Source organism: Xenopus laevis, chromosome 4L (genome assembly GCF_017654675.1).
Source record: "Xenopus laevis strain J_2021 chromosome 4L, Xenopus_laevis_v10.1, whole genome shotgun sequence".
NCBI classification, from domain to species: domain Eukaryota; kingdom Metazoa; phylum Chordata; class Amphibia; order Anura; family Pipidae; genus Xenopus; species Xenopus laevis.
In genome coordinates, this window is record NC_054377.1 from 76966361 (window position 1) to 76985716 (window position 19356).

The window sequence follows — 19356 nt, forward strand, 5'->3', positions numbered from 1 at the left end:
ATGTACAGATACTTTGTTCTGTACAATTTTTCAGCTTCACCTTGAGAAGTTTTGCACATTTTGTGTTATAAGGTCCTGGTAAATTATTTTCAATGTACTGAATGCTGTCTAGACTCTACCTTTCATTTTTAGTCTCTGTAAATCTTGGCTTAGCAGCTAAGCACAATGAGACACCTTAACGCAACCCTACCGAATGCTTTAAAGCATTCCCTTGCTTTGTCTGATATGTCAGTGTAAATGTCTTATATAATTAGGAAAGGAGAAATGTGTGAATTAAAAGGGGCAATAACTGAATCCTGTAAATACTGTTTAAGTCCCAGGATTCTATCCATGTTACAAGTTACATAATTACTTCAAGATGGTAAAATGTTATGACCAAGCATCAGAGTGCCTACGTATCCAGTTTTGGATAAGTGGCCAAAAGGGTCTGTGCTCCAGATGGCCGAATGAAATCTGCCTTGCTGATAAGGGGTTGGACAAACAGCTGCTGACAATTATGAGTCTGAGAATCCTCACCAGGCACATCAAATAAAGTCAGTGCACGAAGATGAAATTAAGCATTTCAAAGTCAAACGGCAGCAGAGATGAGAATTAGATGAGGACATAAAATCTTAGCCATTTTCTCCAAATGTTTTTTAGTGAATATACTTATTAACCAAGTACATAAAGCCATACCAAGAACAATGCCTGCATAATTAATACATATTTTTAGAAGCTATTTTTGAATAGGGAAAATGTTAAATAATATTTAATATATATATATATATATATATATATATATATATATATATATATATAAATATAGATATAGATATATATATATATATATATATATAGCAAGCGTCTGATTCAGGTTATATATATATATATATATATATATATATATATATATATATATATATATATATATATATATATATATATATATATATATACTTCCAAATAATGGGAGTCATAGAGCTAGAGGTGCATTGTCGTTGGGTGTTTTTTCTCACTCCAATTGCATTGAAGTGAATAGGCATTTTTTTCTCAATGAATTTATGTTGCAGTTTCTTGAAAAAAAATGGCAAAATACAGAATTTTGCTGCGAATCTATCCATAACGAAAAAATTTGCTCATCACAAATAAACAGACACACACCACACAGAACTGTGCTCCCGACATGAATACAGTGCTGCTTGGTACTCATCAGCACTGTATGCATGAGGAATGGGCTGCAGGTTACATGTAGCCATCCCGCATTTCACCCCTATCTGTCCTTTAACTTGCACATCATGCAGTGGTCTCATTGTAAACTGACTGTGGCTAACATGTGGCTTTATTTTATTTATTATTTTTCACACAGTGAGTTTTAACTTGTGTTCAGTTTGCATTTTAAAATGGATTCCTCTTATAGGACCACATTTTAAAATATTTTTTAAGCAATACGTTTTTAAACTGTCTGCAGTTGGTTTCTACTTTGCACTTATTAAATTCATTGGTCTATTACTCTTGTTAAGACAATCTGAGTTATTTGTTTACCTACAGGCAAAAATGTAAACTAGGCTGTTTAAAAAATGTTGTTATACATGCCATTTAATAATAGGTGAGGTTTCCCCATACTGCTACTTTTAAATTGCTACCAATAAAGAGAAGAGCTTACTTTGATAGCATATTAGTAAATTCAAGTAAATAAAAACGTCAAGACAAGCCAGTAGGGCAGGAGTTCCATTGCAAATTGAACAATAACAGTTTGTCCAATGATGTTGTATTGGGTGGTATACATTGCCTTGCTATGAGATACCAGTATCTGATTGCAGGAAAGGTATTCAAAGTTAAAATTAAAGTAATAATTAAAAGAAAGAAATGCAAGGATCCCAGTAGGGATTCCTCAATATATTGCTGAATCTCCATGCTCACATACTGCATCTCTCACATATCACTAACTGAATAAGGGTAAGAAGTGCCAACACAATCCCAGTCCATTTCTTTGGACTTTTTCCACACGGTTCATGGGAGAACCAAAGAATATTGTAAAGCTTCCATACTTGCCTATACCTCACTGTTGTCAAAAACTAGCTTAATTTGGTAAACTAATGGACAGTTATAAATAAAAACACAACACAACAACCAACCCTCCCAAAATTATCTATTTATTTGGCTGTGAAATTACTCAAAACATTGTGCATCTGACAAAATCTGACCAAAATATTCATAGGCTAACAAGTCCTAAAATATACTGGCAAGATCTGATACCCCTTTAGACTTTAAAGGACAAGGAAAGTCTAAAATAGAATAAGGCTAGAAATGCTGTATTTTGTATACTAAACATAACATGAACTTACTGCACCACAAGCCTAATCAAACAAATGATTTATGCTTTCAAAGTTGGCCACAGGGGGTCACCATCTTGTAACTTTGTTAAACATCTTTTCAAGACCAAGACTGTGCATATGCTCCGTGTGGTCTGGGCCTCTTAGGGATCGTCATAAATTATCAAAACAGGGAAACAAACAAAGCTGTTGGAGTTCTGAAAGGCTGGGAAGGTTCCCCTGCTGTTCAAAAGTATGATTGTTTCCTTGTCAGCAGTTAGGGACCGTCTGACAATTCCTATCCACATCAGTAAATGAAGGGAGAATTTCACTGCATACAGTCAGGTTTCTTATAAAAACGGTACACATTTGTTAATTAAAGTATATTGGAGATAGGTTTCTTTTTCATTAAGGAAAGTAAAAACGGATTTTATTTTTTTGCCTTTACATGCCCTTTAAAGTAATCATGCATCCTCCCAATGTCATGTGCACATACAAAGGACATTATTGTCAAATGATTTGGTTTGATAGTGGCCTTTATAATAGAAAAAAATTACATTTTATTGTAATTTAACTGTTGTAAAGGGATTTAGTCCCAAATGGACCTGTTTATTATAATAAGAACGTTTTATTCTTTGTACGTTATTGAAAGTTGGGGTTAAGCCCATAAAGTTATTTTCTTCTGTTTCAACTTTTTTACATAAAATCATTATTGTTACTGGATTTTTTTATTTGGATCACTGTGATTTTAGAAATGTTCATCTTTGCTCCAGGTAAACAATTTTGGAATTCTTTTATGGTCAGCCTGAATAGTTGGAAGAAGGTTATTATAATCTTTCTTACAGATTCAAAAGCCATTTTCAATTTTTATTCTTGATAAACTTTCTCATGGTCAAAACAGTCAATGTCAGATATGATAAACTTCAAGCCGATTATCTATTCCATCTCAGCTCATCACTCTAATTCTTTTTATAGGCTGTCAACATACAATTTGAAAAGTTATAAATCTTCAGTGAACACCAGCGTAACACAATATTTGGAAGTTTATCTCTAACGCTCTAGAGAAAAATGAAAATCCTTCCAATGACACCTTATTTTACGATGTCTTGACATTTTTATGATAAAGCAAAACATTGTTCCAGTTAACAATAATTTGTGCCTTTAATTTTATATACATATTTAGCAAATCCAAATTCAATGAGGAAGAAAGTTACATTTCTAAAATGAATAACATACACATTTAATAATTTCAAAAGCATTCTGGACAACACTGTGGGGTTTATTTATCAAAATCTGAATTTTTCTGATGTTCTAAATAAAAAAAGCCTGACCAAACTAGAATCCATGATTTGCACTTATTTATCAATAAAAAAAAATTTGAAAAAATCGGATGGGGAAAACCTTGACTTTATCAGATTGTCGCACAAAAACTGCTACTTTTTCAGATTTTTTTTTTTAAACTATAAAATCTGAATTTTTAGAAGGGACATTAGACTACTCAACCCCCCCTAGACTTCCACCACCCTCTCTCCACACTCCCCAGTCTCTCCTGTGCTCCTTCACCCCTGTCACTGATGAGGAAGTCTCAAAGCTTTTGGCCTCTTCTCACCTTACCACCTGCCCGCTTGATCCAATTCCCTCAAAACTTCTCCGCAATACCAATCCTTGTCTAATCAAAGCCTTATCTCACCTATTTAATCTCTCACTCTCAACTGGACTGTTTCCTTCTCAACTAAAACATACTCTTGTCACTCCCATTCTGAAAAAGCCCTCTCTTGATCCCTCCAATCTTGACAACCTCCGACCTATCTCTCTGCTACCTTTCATCTCTAAACTACTTGAGCGCCTAGTCTACAACCGACTAACCTCATTCCTCTGTGACATAACACTCCGCTGAAACTGCCCTGACCCAACTAACTAATGACCTTTTAACGGCTAAAGCCAACAATAATTTCTCACTACAAATACTGCTTGATCTCTCAGCTGCATTTGACACTTTAGATCACCCTCTCCTCCTCCAGTCCCTCCATTCGCTTGGCCTTCGTGACACAGCCCTGTCTTGGTTTTCTTCTTACATCACCAATCGTTCCTTCAGTGTCTCCTACAACGGAGTAGCATCTTCTCCCCTACCTCTTTCTGTTGGGGTTCCTCAAGGTTCTGTCCTGGGACCCTTACTATTCTCCCTCTATACTTCCTCCCTCGACAAATTAATCAACTCGTATGGTTTCCACTACCACCTCTATGCTGACGATACTCAGATCTATCTCTCATCTCCTGATCTCAACCCAGAACTCCTAACTCGCGTCTCCTCCTGCCTATCCGCTATCTCTACCTGGATGTCGCAACGCTACCTTAGATTAAACCTCTCTAAAACTGAAATGGTTCTCTTTCCTCCAACTAACACCAGTAACATCCCGGAAGCATCCATCATCGCTAACAATTACACTATCACCCCCCTCTCCCCAGGCCCGGTGCCTTGGGGTTATCCTAGATTCTGTCCTGTCATTCACTCATATCCAGTCACTTATTAAATCATGTCACTTCCACCTAAGGATTCTGCCTATGACTAAGTGCTGGGTAAGCATGAAACGCGTTAGGCGTTAGAGGGAATACTATACATGTTTTTTAACTACCGATGTGAATAAAATTTATATTTTTTTACTTTAATAGCATGTGTTGGAGAAATTTTTGAGATTGTGGTTTTACCTCTGTTTGGTCACTAGAGGTCTCCGACATGCTTACTAATAGTATTTATTGCTTCTGCTCCCAATTTGATTTAAATACTTCCACCTAAGGAACATATCCAAAATACGATCATTCATAACCCAAGTTGCTGCCAAAATTCACTCTCTTGTCATATCACGTCTAGACTACTGTAACTCTCTATTAATTGGCCTTCCCCTCCAGAGACTGTCACCTCTCCAGTTCATAATGAACACTGCTGCAAGGCTCATACACCTCAGCAACCGCTCCTCCTCTACCACGCCATTCTGTCAATCCCTGCACATGCTTCCGCTACCTTTCAGAATCAAATTCAAATTAATGACCCTGTCATTCAAAGCATTTCATAACTCTGCCCCACCCTACATCTCTAAACTTATCTCTATACACTCACCCAACCACTTACTACGCTCCTCTACTGACCTGCTACTCAACTCTTCTCTCAATACCTCCTCACATGCTCGCATTCAAGACTTTGCAAGGGCTGCACCCCTCCTCTGGAACTCTCTCCCACGGTCTGTCCGACTTTCTCCTAACCTTTCTGCTTTCAAGAAATCTCTGAAAACTCACTTTTTTTTGAGATGCCTACCCTCACTCTGCTTAACTACCAAACGCAACACCACATACAGTACCACATTTCTCACCCACTTAATTCGATCTTGACCACTCCCACACCTTATTAATTACTACCTTCCCTTTAGAGTGTAAGCTCTTTCTGCATAGGGCCTTCCTCACCTTTTGTACCGGTATTGATTGTGATGTATGTAACTCCATATGTTCTATGTATAGAATTCATGTGATTTAGTTGTATAATCACATTTACTTTACAGTGCTACCCAATATGTTGGTGCTATATAAATACATGTTAATAATAATAATAATAAGAGTGGAAAAAAAGTCAAAATTTTCAAGATTTATTATACCCCAAGGGTGCAAAAAGTCTAAATCCTAAATACTCCATCTTCAACCTGTCGAGGTCCTGTAGAAGTCAATGGCAGAGTCATATTTGCAATTTGAAGATATTATTGTCTGCACTGGGTCTCGTATGATAATCTGAACATTTCGGGCCTTTCCAGGAATATCACAAAAAATACACACTGTAACCATGCTTTTTATGTACTGTAGCTGTTATACTGTTTCCCAATTATTTTAGAGCCTTTAACTAAACACAGTCAGAGAAAAACATCACCATGCCTTTTCTTACATTCCTTCTATCAACAGTAATGTGATATAAAATTATCTAATTTTATTTGATCAACTGATGGTTCTCAAGTTATTCTGCAGGCATGCTAAAGGAAACAGAAAATCAATGGAAATGAAAAGGTTTGCTTTTAGCCGAAGAAATACTGTAAAAAAAATGTCTATGACATGCATCTACATGAAAATGTAATTTTTGGCTCATCTTCTTGTAATTCCAGGAATCGTTCTTATTTATAATTCTTAAAAGAAATTAAATAATTTTTATTTCTTCAGAACAATTGAAAATAAAGCATTATGCTGCTATCCAGTCCTTGTGGTGCAAACAATTCAAAAATTCTAATTATTATTCCAAAACAGTAAGCTGGATCTAGAAAGCTTTTTTATGCCTGTAAAGCAAATATTTGAAAAGTTGCCCACTCTCAGTATTTTATTTTACTTTTGCCAGTTCTACATGATACCCATAAGTTTAGTTCTAACATACAGTATACTGTATATCTGCATGCATGTTGTGTACTGCATGTCATAAATAAGTAAGTTGGTAAAAGAAAAAAAATCAGCTGTTACTGTCATTATTAAAAAGGGCTATGTTTTGTAAACATTTTAATTTGCATTTGTTTTTATTTTGGCAGCAAGTGTAACAGACAGCTAAGACAATTGACATATTTAGCTACAGGGGAACAAAATTATGGCAACTCACTGATGCTACAGCTGTAATTCATCATGCCAAAAGCAATGTCAGAAATTACTGTATTCTCATTACATCGTGTTATGTCTAAGAGCAGAAACTCAGTTTTCTAAAGGGAAACAACACTAGATCACCTACCCGTTATCCTGTTTGCTTTTGAATTTTTTTTAAAGTCTGAAAATAAAAATAATCAATTTTATACACAAAAGATTAAAATACAGAAAACATTTTATCAAAAACATGCCCATAAAAAAGGTGCATAATGATGGCATCTAATTTAGTTCTGTCTTCTGTACAACATGGTTCATTGAAACTTGTGATTATAAAGGAGTTATGTACCAAAAACTTTAAAATATTGTATTTTGGATGTAACATTAGAGTTCCATGACCTGTGGAACAGGGCCGGAACTAGGGTTAGGCAGAAGAGGCACCTGCCTAGGGTGTCTTCTGCCTACCCTAGTCTGTTTTCGCAGCCCTCTTTGGTTTCTCCCCTCCACTGCTTTCCCAACCTCCATAGCTCTCCCCCCCCTGCCTCCCCTCCATTGCTCTCACCTTTTTCCTCTCTCTTCCTGTCCTGCCAACCTGTGAATGCATCTGGGCGTGAAAAGGGGGAGCGGGGTGGCCGGCTGGGTTCCCTAGGGCGCCCGGCTGGCTTGGCCCAGCCTTGCTGTGGAATAACAATCTGTCTGCAGATTTGTAGCTACCTATGGTTATCTAATGTCTAAAATCTTTAATTTTGCAAACGGGAATTGATATTCTCTATAAACAGTACATCCATATAATTCTTGCAAGTTCATTCATTATAATTTTTACTGATTAATTCATTACTGAACAAAGCATTATAGTGAATAGGACTTTGCAAGAAAGCAAGATATCACGTATAAGGGGTTATTTACTAAATACCCAAAATCCGAAAAATGTGTGATTTTTTTGTGTTATAATAGGCTTTTAAAAAAATCACGAATTTTTCGGAATTTATTAAACCCCAAGGGCTAAAAAGCCCAAATACACGGCATCTCAAACCTGTCGAGGTTGCATAAAAGTCAATGGGAACAGTCCCATTGATTTTTGGTTGTGTCGGGGGGTATTTTCAGGAAAATGTAATGATAAATAAGCGTTAAAAACCCGAGCGGCTTAGATCGGAGTTTGTAGCAGCCGATAGATATTGAGATAAATTCGGACCTTGATAAATAACCCCCTAAATGTAGAGCATGTAGAAGCATGAAGTTTACATGTGGTTATGTCAAGATTGCAAAATACTAATGCAGTACTCGTTTGTATGGGAAAATGTGCTGTGCTGACCATATGTGTGGTTTATATTATTATTTTAACTTATTTTTTAAATAAATAACTCGAAAAATTCGGTGCTATAAAAGATTCGATAAAATCTAGCAAAAACTCAAATTGTACAAATTTTTCGGATATGACGCCTGAATCTCTAGTTTTTTTTGGGTTATCGGATGAAACCCAGAGCAGATCATGATATCTTCAAATTGTAAAAGGGACATCTGCCATTGACTTCTACATGACATCAGCAGGTTTGAGATGGTGGATTTTCAGATTCTGATTTTCAGCAGCTTCAAGGTATAATAAATCTCAATAGATTCGAGTTTTTTGTCCACAAAAAATTTGAGTTTTTGTCCAAAAAAACCTTGGCCCCTTATAAGTTTCAAACATAAACAGTATGTATTTACAATCATGATATTATCATGGTATTATAACAGAATGCAAACTTTCCATCTCACTAAAGTTAAAAATGATTTAATTGCTCTCAGCTTAGGTAGAGGGGCAGTGTTAAAATTATATGTAGTGCAGAACAAGCTAAACAGGGATGGACTGATCTAGGTAGTCGGGGATATGAACATGGAAGAAAATTCAAGCAGCAGGATTAATGATATATAGGTTGTATGGCATCGTAATACAGTAACTTTCTTGTTTTTAAAACCTGTGTGATCATAGCTGAGTGGTGTGTGTGTTTGTGATAGTGGGAAATTGCTGTAGGAGGCTGGTACTGCTGGCAACTGTAATTGCCTTAAGAAAGCTTTATATATTAATCAATATGTAAACCTATTCTTGTATAGCTCATGTAATGCAACTATACATAATTCACAAACAGATTAAAAGAGGCTGTGTATAATGGTGGCTTGGTAAAGAAAAGAGAAAAAGGGATATTAACCTTATGGTAGATAAGCAGTGAGAACACACATTTCCCAGTGCAAAGGATAAAGACTAGAAAGGACATTGCTGCAAAAGCAGACAACAAAGTCACAGCAGTAAACAAGAATAATTCAGAACAAACTACAGTAAAAGCATTAACCCAGCAAAATGTGAACTGGTAAAAAGCTTAAAATAGTAAAGGATAAATAATTTGTACAATCGGGTTTTTGTTTATTATTTCCTTTATTTCTACTGTACAATGGCAATGGTTATGCAGTACTTTACTGACCTTGTTCATCATTTACATTAGTCCCTGCCGAAGTAGAGCTTACAATTAGGGATTTGCAAATTTTTTCACCTCGTTTCGTCGAAAAAATGACGCCCATAGACTTGTATGGCTGCATGCGTCAAGAAAAAAGACGCACGTCAAAACAATTTCGCCACGCGACAAAAATTTTTTGACACCCATAGACTTTAATGGGCGTCTGCGTCATTTCGCCGGCTGCGAATTTTTGGCGAAACTAAATGAGTCAAATTTGCCCATCCCTACTTACAATCTAAGGGCCGTACACAATACACACACATTGGGGTCAATTTTATCAGGAAAAATCCACACAGACACTACGAAAACATACAAAGTCCTTGCAGATAGTGCCCATTGAAATACATAGAGCCAGTAAATAGGAGTTAAAAATCAGTATTTTTTTATTATTTTGATATTTTGAAATATTTACACATCCCATATACTGTGTGTTTCCATACATAACTTATTTGCAAAAGACCAGATTGATGTTTTAGTTCATCTAACTCTGGATGTACACATTAGTAATAATAATTTTATATCTTATTTGCACTTGACAGGCATTCTTCGTTCCTCCTCATAAAGCAGTACTTCATGATGATTATTCCCTCTTACACCCTTTTCACATAACTCACCTTTTCAAAGCTTAGACGAGTTGGGATATTGTTTATGACAATATAAGAAATCTTCAGCCAGCTGAATTATAGCTTAGATTTTCAGGAGCCGTTATTTATGGTTAAGTGATTCCTACTCACTCATTGCAATAATTCAACCTTTTCTCTTTCTAAACATATTGCAAATTATATTACATATAATATTAACTCTTGTGCAGTAGGTCATTGTTATAATACAAATAATTTAAATTTTATGTCGTGATTTTAAAGAGAAAAAGGAAAATCAGATCCCATACTATGAGTTCAAGATTTTCCCATCTAGCCATAAAAAACAATCAATAATTGGAAAAGCTTGATGCATGGCCATTGCATATTCAGGGGCAGGTTTACTGCTGATTGCCTTAGAATGATGGATTCTGATTGTTACATAATGATTAACACATCGGTCAATTAGCCATGGATCGATTTGATTTGATTCAATCAATCTTCCTGGAAAGTGTGGATAAAGTAAATACAATCAATATCATCAATTTTCCAATACTGGTGAAATACACTATAAAAAAAGTAAAATGTCCATAGCCTACAATAGAATTGAAATACCCACTTTTCAACATGAGTGTAATGAATAGGACTTGTAGGGCTTGTGCTAAAGATACTTATGCTTATTGTTTTAATTTTTTGTGATTTATTCAGCTAAACAGAAAAACTGAAGATACTGCATGTTTGGTCCTTGTGAGGTAGACCCTTGTTGGTTCCTTGCAAGTTTTCAAAATTAAAACAATAGGCATAAAGTATGCTCAGCATAAGCCCTATTCATGGAACTCATGTTGCTAAGGAGATATACTGTCCCTTTAATAACTAGCTGCTCTATTGGGGCTGAGGTATTGAATCTCAAAAAGGCTTGGACAATGATAAACACTGATTTTGGTTGAATAGATAAATTGGATGATATGATCAATTCAATCAAAATTCAATGAATGATGAAATGGCTAGGATCTCTGGGAATTCTGTATTTGACATTTTCAATGCCCTTCACTGCATTGATATTGCATAATTGTGTTATATACAGCATCACGTTTACTGTTTTATTATTCTATACTGAAATCAAATTATATTAGAAATGTATGTTTACAGCAATGCATATGCACATGTCACTGTAAACTAACAAAATCTATAAAAATATAAATCTATAAATCCTACATTGGTGTTGTATAAGCTTTTATTTGCTAACAACAAATTGTAGGCATAGAAAGGCAACAAGCAATACTTTATACATTTGTGCTGTGATGAATTAAAAGTGCTTTACATAGACAGCACTTGTGCTAACTGAAAGCCCTGTGTGTGTGATGTCTGCTATTCAATGAGAAAAGCAAGGAACAGAAACATTGTGAAGCCGACCCAGATCTTCCATAATGTGTCAGAAATGTAATGTGCATCTGTTTTAGATTGTAAGCTGCAACTACGATTAAAAGGATAAAAGAAAATCATGCCAAAGAGCGTTGTGTCATTGTATTACAGGCATCATTTATAGAGTCACTAATGTAAGAAATCATCATCGCTTACAAACAGACTCTATTTTATTTTTAGAAGGGTAACACATGAAAGCTGAATCTTACAAAATTAAGAGCAGTTAATTGCAGCAGGGTGCCAAACAGAACAACAGTGTAAGCTGTTTCTAAATACTTCTATTTTTAAAATCTCATTTGGTAATAGGAAGTCACACAACTTATGAGAAAAAAAAAGACAGGCTCCTTGCTAGTCATTTGATGTAAAATGTTGCCTTTAGTAAGCACCATTGGGTTCTCATAATGCTCTACGTATATATACAGTAACTCAATTAAATAGCTATTCAGTTTCCTATTCTGTTAACAGAATCAGAGAGAATTTACAGAATTTAGAGGTTATATGTTAACAGAGAAAACATAGGCCCCAGTCTCTAGTAATTCACAGCAACCAGTTAGATGGTTGTACATTTTGTATGAGACATTTTAAAGAATGACAGAGGTAGGGAAAGAACTCGGGGAAGGTGAGGTACGTTCGGCAGCAGTCATGTGAGCAACTTTTGCTTGGCCTGGCACTGGATAGAGGTATTGGGGCATATTTACTAAAGGGTAAAGTGAAAATCTGGAGCAATTTCACCAAAAATGAAGATTCCCCTCAACATTGCCAATTTTATTAAAAAGGAGAACACAAGAATTTTTTTATAATTAACTTCGCAGTGGTGAAAATTCTCTTTGCATTGGCATAAATTCCCATCTCTTCTCCAGGTGAAATTTCTCCAGTGAATATTCTCCAATTTACTAAGAGCACAAGAACTAATTTTTGGAGAAAAAAAAAATGTCTCCAGGTTCAGGCTGGCAAACTACCATTATAAAGTTAGAGCAGTTATTTTTGAATCTGATTATCTACATCACCCCCTCCAAGCTAATTTTCCATATACGTCATTTCTTCATGGCGAGAATTTTCCCCAGTACAATTGTATTATATTCTGGCAAGTTTTCACAGAGAATTTACACCAGGAAAAAGTTCACCAAATTTCTCTTAAAAACGTGTACGATTTTTAGTAAATATGAGATGAGTTGTGAAAATATACCTGGCAAATCAAAGTGAATTTTGATGAAGTTAGACAAGTAAAAAATTCTTTAGTAAATGTACCCCATTGTCAGAAGACCTAGTAAAATGAACTGTTCAGTGATTAGTTTAAACATGTTTAATACCTTAAGGATTCATTTTTGGGATCCTATTATAGGCGATTAATGCATGCACAGTAATACCTAAGAACAGTGTTGAATGGGTCTGCCCATAAATATAAAATTCTCCAAGGCAATGATAATGGGTTGCATATGTGAAAAGAGCTGCCAGTACTATGGAACAGAGATATTATTCTAAAGATTGGACATTCATTATGTTACTTAAAAACATGTTGTTCAGACAGATAACTTCCAGATAAGACCCTATATGAATTATAACTTAATAGGGGCCATTTACAAGCATGCAAAGTACAGAAACACAAGCAATTACATGCAGTTTATCTGTGTGGATTCTAATTAACGTCCAGGCTTCTAATTAACATGCAAGTTGTGTTTATCTTGTTTGCTTCAATAGGGGTTCATATTGGGTGAAGTACTTTTGTTATTCACATTTGAGAATAATGGCACACTGCCAGTGAGTTTACTTCCCAGCGGTAGTAGTGTAAATAGTAGTAGTATAAATCACCAGTGGGAAGATGTATGCGTCACTTCTTTTTCCAAAGTATCCCAAAGTTGTGAGGAAACTTCAGTCTATTTCACACGGCATTGCCTTCCCACTGGCAACTGACATTACTGGGGACTAAAAGTAAACTAGGGAGCAGATTTATCAGAGTATGAAAGAAGAGGTCGCCACAATAAAATTGCACCACGCTTACTATGGGATTTTTAGAGGCATATTTATCATATGGTGAACTCTTAACCCATTAATAAACATTCCTCTAAAAATCCTATAGACATGAATAGAGTCTATTAGGATAGTGGTGGAATTTTGCTTTAGTGAGCTCTGATTTTACACTTGATAAATATGCCCCAAAATGTGTGCAATTTTGTTCACAATTTTGCATTTGTAAAGAAGGCGTTTGCAACATTATTTTGTAAGGAACAATGTTGTATACAACAGAATTCTTTTTCCAACCTTCCTTTTCTTTTGCGAGCTGTCAAGTTATTGCAAAAACAAGTAAAATATATGGTGGTTTGTTTATCTCTCCTGTTTTATGTTAGCGTTTATCATTTAAAGGCTAGCTAAAGATTTTAAGCAAAATGACACCAAAAGGTTACACTTGCAGTTACCTTTCCTCCTATATATACTGTATTATCTGTGAAATTAGAGACATTGATTCTCTTTTCTTTTCTTGTCTTTTCAGCACCAAGTACAGCCCAGTATGGAATCACCGGAAGAGCTGAAATTCTATTCTCCTGCTGGTACCTTGTGTTGACACTGTCCTCTTTCACCAGCATAATCTACCTGAAGAACGCCATTATACAATAAATATACAGAACCATAAAAAGGCTTTAAAGATTTCTTTGAAAGTGCTGATGACAGGATGCAATCTGGTAGAGTTTGTTTGTAGCAGTATGGGATATAATCAACAGCGCTTACATGGGGATGATCGGCTTCTGTAGAATTGCTCATTATGTAAATACCTTAATTCTCCTCCTTTTTTGATTAGCTGCATTACGTTGTGAAGCAGTACACATTGTCCTTTTTTTAAAAATGTGAAAGCTCTGAAATTACTTTTAGAGGATATTAGTTGTGATTTCATGTTTGTAATCGACAACTTTCCAAAAGTGTTCATTGATGGGTCTGAGACTCTGGGTGCAGGCTGCTGTTTACAAAATACAAATATTGCAGAGGGAAAAATTAAGAATGCTTTAAAGCTCCAGGGCACGTGTTCTGTTGCCTCTCGAAATAAGATTTTGAACTCATGTGTATCAGACATTTTTCCATTTTTATTACAAAATTATTGCCTTCAAAAGATTATTCCTGTTACATTCAGCTAGATCTACTGCAAGCTTAATTTTGGGTATCAAGAAACAGTATTATAAAATAAACTGCATGAAGCAGTTTGGATTTATACTTGTATGTTTCGCATGGGTGTGCCTTCATAAAGTTTTATTATTTTTTTTTTATTCAGAAGGGGTTTCCTAGCTTAAGGGGTAAGTCTATTACAAAAAATTCTAAATGTACAGAACATATTTTTAGGAGATCATATCATGTAACCATCTAAGTATGAAAGACTTCTCTGTGTGCTAATCAGAACCTCTGTACCTTAAACCAAGTGTTCTATTACCCCCTGCAGATTCTCTAATGTAACATTCTTTTGTTGGCAGTTCATGTAGTCCAATAGAAGACGCAGTTGTGTCTATGGCTGAACTTCTTGGCAAATTACACCTATTCCATATATTTTTGCAGATCCCTAATTATAGCACAATTCTCACATGTGTTTTGTGATTTCAGAGCTATTTCTCTTCAAAAGTATTCAAAATCCTTTAAAATGTTGTGCAAATGAGAATGTGACAATCCATTTTATCATCTGATCTTCATGGAATCTGTATTGTTTTGCACTTGATTTTGTACTGAATTTGTGAAACTAGCTAAAATAGTCAAGAAAAAAGTGGATATATTTGGAAATGGATCTACTCAGCGGAAAATAAAACTCTGGTAAAAATCCACCTTTGTGTCAATTGTCTAGATATCATTCAGTGTAGAACATACATTACTACCGAAAAACAAAACATACGATTAGAAGCACATCAGTGATACTGTATCTCAAGGCTTGTTATACAGTGTGTAGTTGGGTAAGTATGTATGTAACTTTAAAAAGTGTTATTCAGTTGGGACTGGGGTGTCCGGGACCCAGCTGGGACACTCCTGGCAAGTCACGTTGTTTCTTTCACTTGCAGCCACCACTCCCTCGTGCATGCGTATTGCTCTACTTTTATTTGAGCACAAGTTCAAGGCACAAGGCAGATCTAGGCTGTCAGGTTTTCTCCTGCTGTCCTGCCAGCCCAGTTCTACCTTGTTATTTTAATAATGAAAAATCTATGGTTTTTGTTATTTTTAATCTTAACAAGGCAAACAGGGAAATTGAAGTTATTCCATGGTTGGTCCTTTTGAGGTAACTAATTAGATTACCATTGGAAAAGATAATCCCTCTGTATAATGGATTTATGTTTTTCCGTGCACTGGTAATCTAATTATCTACCTCACAAGAGGCAAACATAGAGCATCTTAAATGAGTCTGTTTTCTTTATTTAGCTCAGGAATTAACAAAAACCATAGATTTTTTTGTGGTAAAAATTCACTTAAATCATGTTGAACAAGGGGCAATTTGTCTGCTATAAGCAATGTCTTTGATTTATGGCTGTTCTTTTAGAAAAACACAGAAGTTGATTTACAGGTTAAAGTACTATATGTATACACTAGTTATTAAAGACAGCAGACCCTGTGCCTGCCAGTTACTGTAGGGATTAAAACGGCCCTGATGCACGCACAGATACAGTGTCTAAAGTGTGTGCAATAAGATAAAGTGGATATAAATATTAAGATCTAAGTATTTCCTGGGATGCTAAATGATCAGATCTTTGTTCAGTTCAATCATCCACATGGCTACAAGCAGTTAACCCTCTGCCAAATAGCAGATCACACGGAGGCCATGTAATGAACTAGCCTTCTATTAACCAATCTGCTCCCAGTCAACCAGATTTTACAATTGCGCCCTTTCAGTAATTGAATAAACCTAGGACAAGAGCAATTGAGAAAATTGAATATAATGGTTCTCTTTGTGGACGCAGAATCAAAAATAATGTTAGAACATATATAGCAACCTCTACAATAACTATGCGTTTTGATATGATAAACTCACCCAAGGTTTGATAGGGACTCTAGCCATCTTTGATGAGGATCAAAAAAGTAGGATCCAGTGCTTCCTATTTGTTTCCATTTTTTATGTGCATGTATCTGTGGCAGAGAAGGTAGTTACATGTTTACTAAGAAATGAAAAAAAATAAAAAGAGACAGGTAAATAATATTATAATAAATGATACATTGACAAATAAACCCATAATTGATCTGCTAAATATAAGAAAATTGCTCAGCATTTTCACACTTATCTACACTGGAAGGAAGCAGCAAAAAATGGAGGAGACATAAGATGTCTTGCAGATATAATCTTAAATGAGCTAGCTGTTTATTAGCTCTATTACAAGTACAGACAGAAAATGCTATGATATGTTTATGTCTCTTGTAGAAGGCATCATTTAAAGGTTTTGCTTTTTGGTCCCATTTTGAGTATTTAAAAATAAACACACATGTATTATAGGGATCTCTTATGTGGAAACCTGTTATCCAGAAGGCACTGAATTTCAGGAAGGCCATTTCTCATAGTCCATTTTAATAAAATAATTAAATTTTTTAAAAAGTATTTCTTTTTCACTACACTGTATAATATTCTATATAATGATTTTCAGTAATGTACGTTTTGAGTATTTAAATATAACCACACAGGTATTACAGGGATTCCTTATGTGGAAACCTGTTATCCAGAAGGCACTGAATTTCTCCAGTCCATTTTAATAAAATAATTAAAAAATTTTAAAAATGATTTTCTTTTTTTCTCTATATAATATTCCATATAATAATATACAGTAATGTACCTTTACTTGATCCTAACTAAGCTGCATCCGTATTAGCAACTGTATTGGGTTTATTTCATGCTTAAATTATATTTATCAAATTTAATGCAAATTACAGAAAGGTCTCTTATCTGTAAAACTCCAGGTCCAAATAGGTCTTATAACTGTATATACTATATATAACAATACATGCTTTCAAATATTAAAAGAGCTTCATATGTAATCATCGACTTTCTACAGAAACGTTTTACGTCTGGGCAGTTACACTGAAAATGCTATTTAAAAGCGGAAACATCCTTAATGTTGTGCTAAGCACCTTTGTGTCCATCCGGTTTGCTCTGATGAATCATGTACAAGTGCATTTCTCAACGCTGCGGAACTATCAAGCTGTCTCTCCACTATTGACATAACACCAATTCCAGGGTTACTGGTGAAATATAGGACTCCTGTTTAGAACATGATTATCCTGTGTACCAATAAACACTGAAATCTCTCCATCACTCCACTTTCTTGAGAATTCTGAAATTGTTCTACCATTAGAGTCTATAGTAACCCTTGTGTACTGCAAGACAAATGTTATTAGGTGAATCTAAGTTACAGACAACAAAAAAAGTGAGAGTGGCTCTGCAACATTTCTCACATGTAAGAAAAATTGGAAAGTATTTTTAAATCGCTAACTAGGTTATATGAGACTTCATCTAATGATTATTTCAAGATCTTTAATTGAATGAAATAATGAATTAAATTGTTCTGTTAACTTCATATATCACAGCTGTTATATACATTTTACAGTGTTTCTCTGCACAAGGATATATAGATATAAACAAATATAATTGTGAATATATCTGACTATGCCCTGAAGCCATCACTGAGCTACTGAATCTAAATGGGTGATGCATGACTGAATGTTTTAAACACTGTATGGTCAAAGGTAAAAATATTTGTATTAGGAATTCAGAATTCACAATGTATTGAAAATAATCAATCTATAAGACTTGGATATGACAACAGGGGTCATTTACAGAGGAGAATGCAGTTTGAAAAGTGCAAAAAAAGTACCACAATGGGTATTTATTTTTTACTTTTCACACTATGCACTGCCCTTCTTGTATTGCCATTGGTCTCTTGTGCTTCTTAGTGCACTTGTACACCAGGGGAAAAGTAAATGACTCTGAATGTGTTCCAAACATTAGCTATTTACTCCCCTGAACAAAAGTACAGATCACTAAGGTTATTAAACACATGGCTCTCTTGTGCCTCGCAACTGCTGTTGCTCCATAGATTGAGCATCTCAGGACACACATTCTAGGGGGCATGACTGTTGGCACCTATATCCCACCCTCCCACCTATCACTTATCACTTGACACATTCAGAGCAGTTATCAGCAGCACACCATAGATTTGAACAAACGTGAAATTTATTGTATCAAAACATTTCAAACAGGGCAACGTTTCGGGCCCTTTATCAAGCCTTGATAAAGGGCCCGGGTGGCCCGAAACGTTCCCCTGTTTGAAATGTTTTGATACAATAAATTTCACATTTGTTCAGATCTACGGTGTGCTGCTGATAACTGCTCTGACTGGATTACTTGACCCTGAAACAGGCGTGGGTCCTTCAGTACAGCACCTGGTGCCACAAAGGTATGTGTTCAAGGCTTTAAGCTCTCCACCTCAGTTTCTGCTTATCACTTGACACATGTCATGTGAATTAAACACACTTTGCTGATGTATCAGCTTTGGCTTTCTCCTTTCCAACACTACAAACTTACAATAGCATGTCGAATTCATTTGCTGTGAAGAGTTGTGGATTTGGATGCAATGTGGAAATTGATTGGGGGAAAGCACACAAATCATGCACCTGTTGGGGCCCATTCACTAAGTTCGAGTGAAGGAATAGAAGAAAAAATACTTCGAATTTCGAAGTGTTTTTTTGGCTACTTCGACCATCGAATGGGCTACTTCGACCTTCGACTACGACTTTGACTTTGAATCGAACGATTCGAACTAAAAATCATTCGACTATTCGACCATTCGATAGTCGAAGTACTGTCTCTTTAAGAAAAAACTTAGACCCCCTAGTTCGCATAACCCTCGATATTCGACCCTTAATACATCTGCCCCTTTGTGTCTGTTTTTGCATTTTGCACCTTATTGCATAATCTCTTTCGTTAAAGAACCCTTATAACCAGGAATACTTATGGACATGTGTATATAAGAATAA

General features: G+C 35.4%; 1 protein-coding gene across 4 annotated transcripts in view; it reads left to right on the plus strand.

Moving 5' to 3' along the window:
- Positions 1-15173, plus strand: part of negr1.L (neuronal growth regulator 1 L homeolog) — a 292225-nt gene extending 277052 nt beyond the window's left edge. For all 4 annotated transcript variants that reach the window (XM_018258196.2, XM_018258197.2, XM_041590351.1 and 1 more), the window contains one exon: positions 13865-15173. In XM_018258196.2, coding sequence (XP_018113685.1) covers positions 13865-13989 — 125 coding nt within the window. In that variant the 3' untranslated portion in view covers positions 13990-15173. The remainder of the gene's footprint in view (positions 1-13864) is intronic.
- Positions 15174-19356: the final 4183 nt, after the last annotated feature.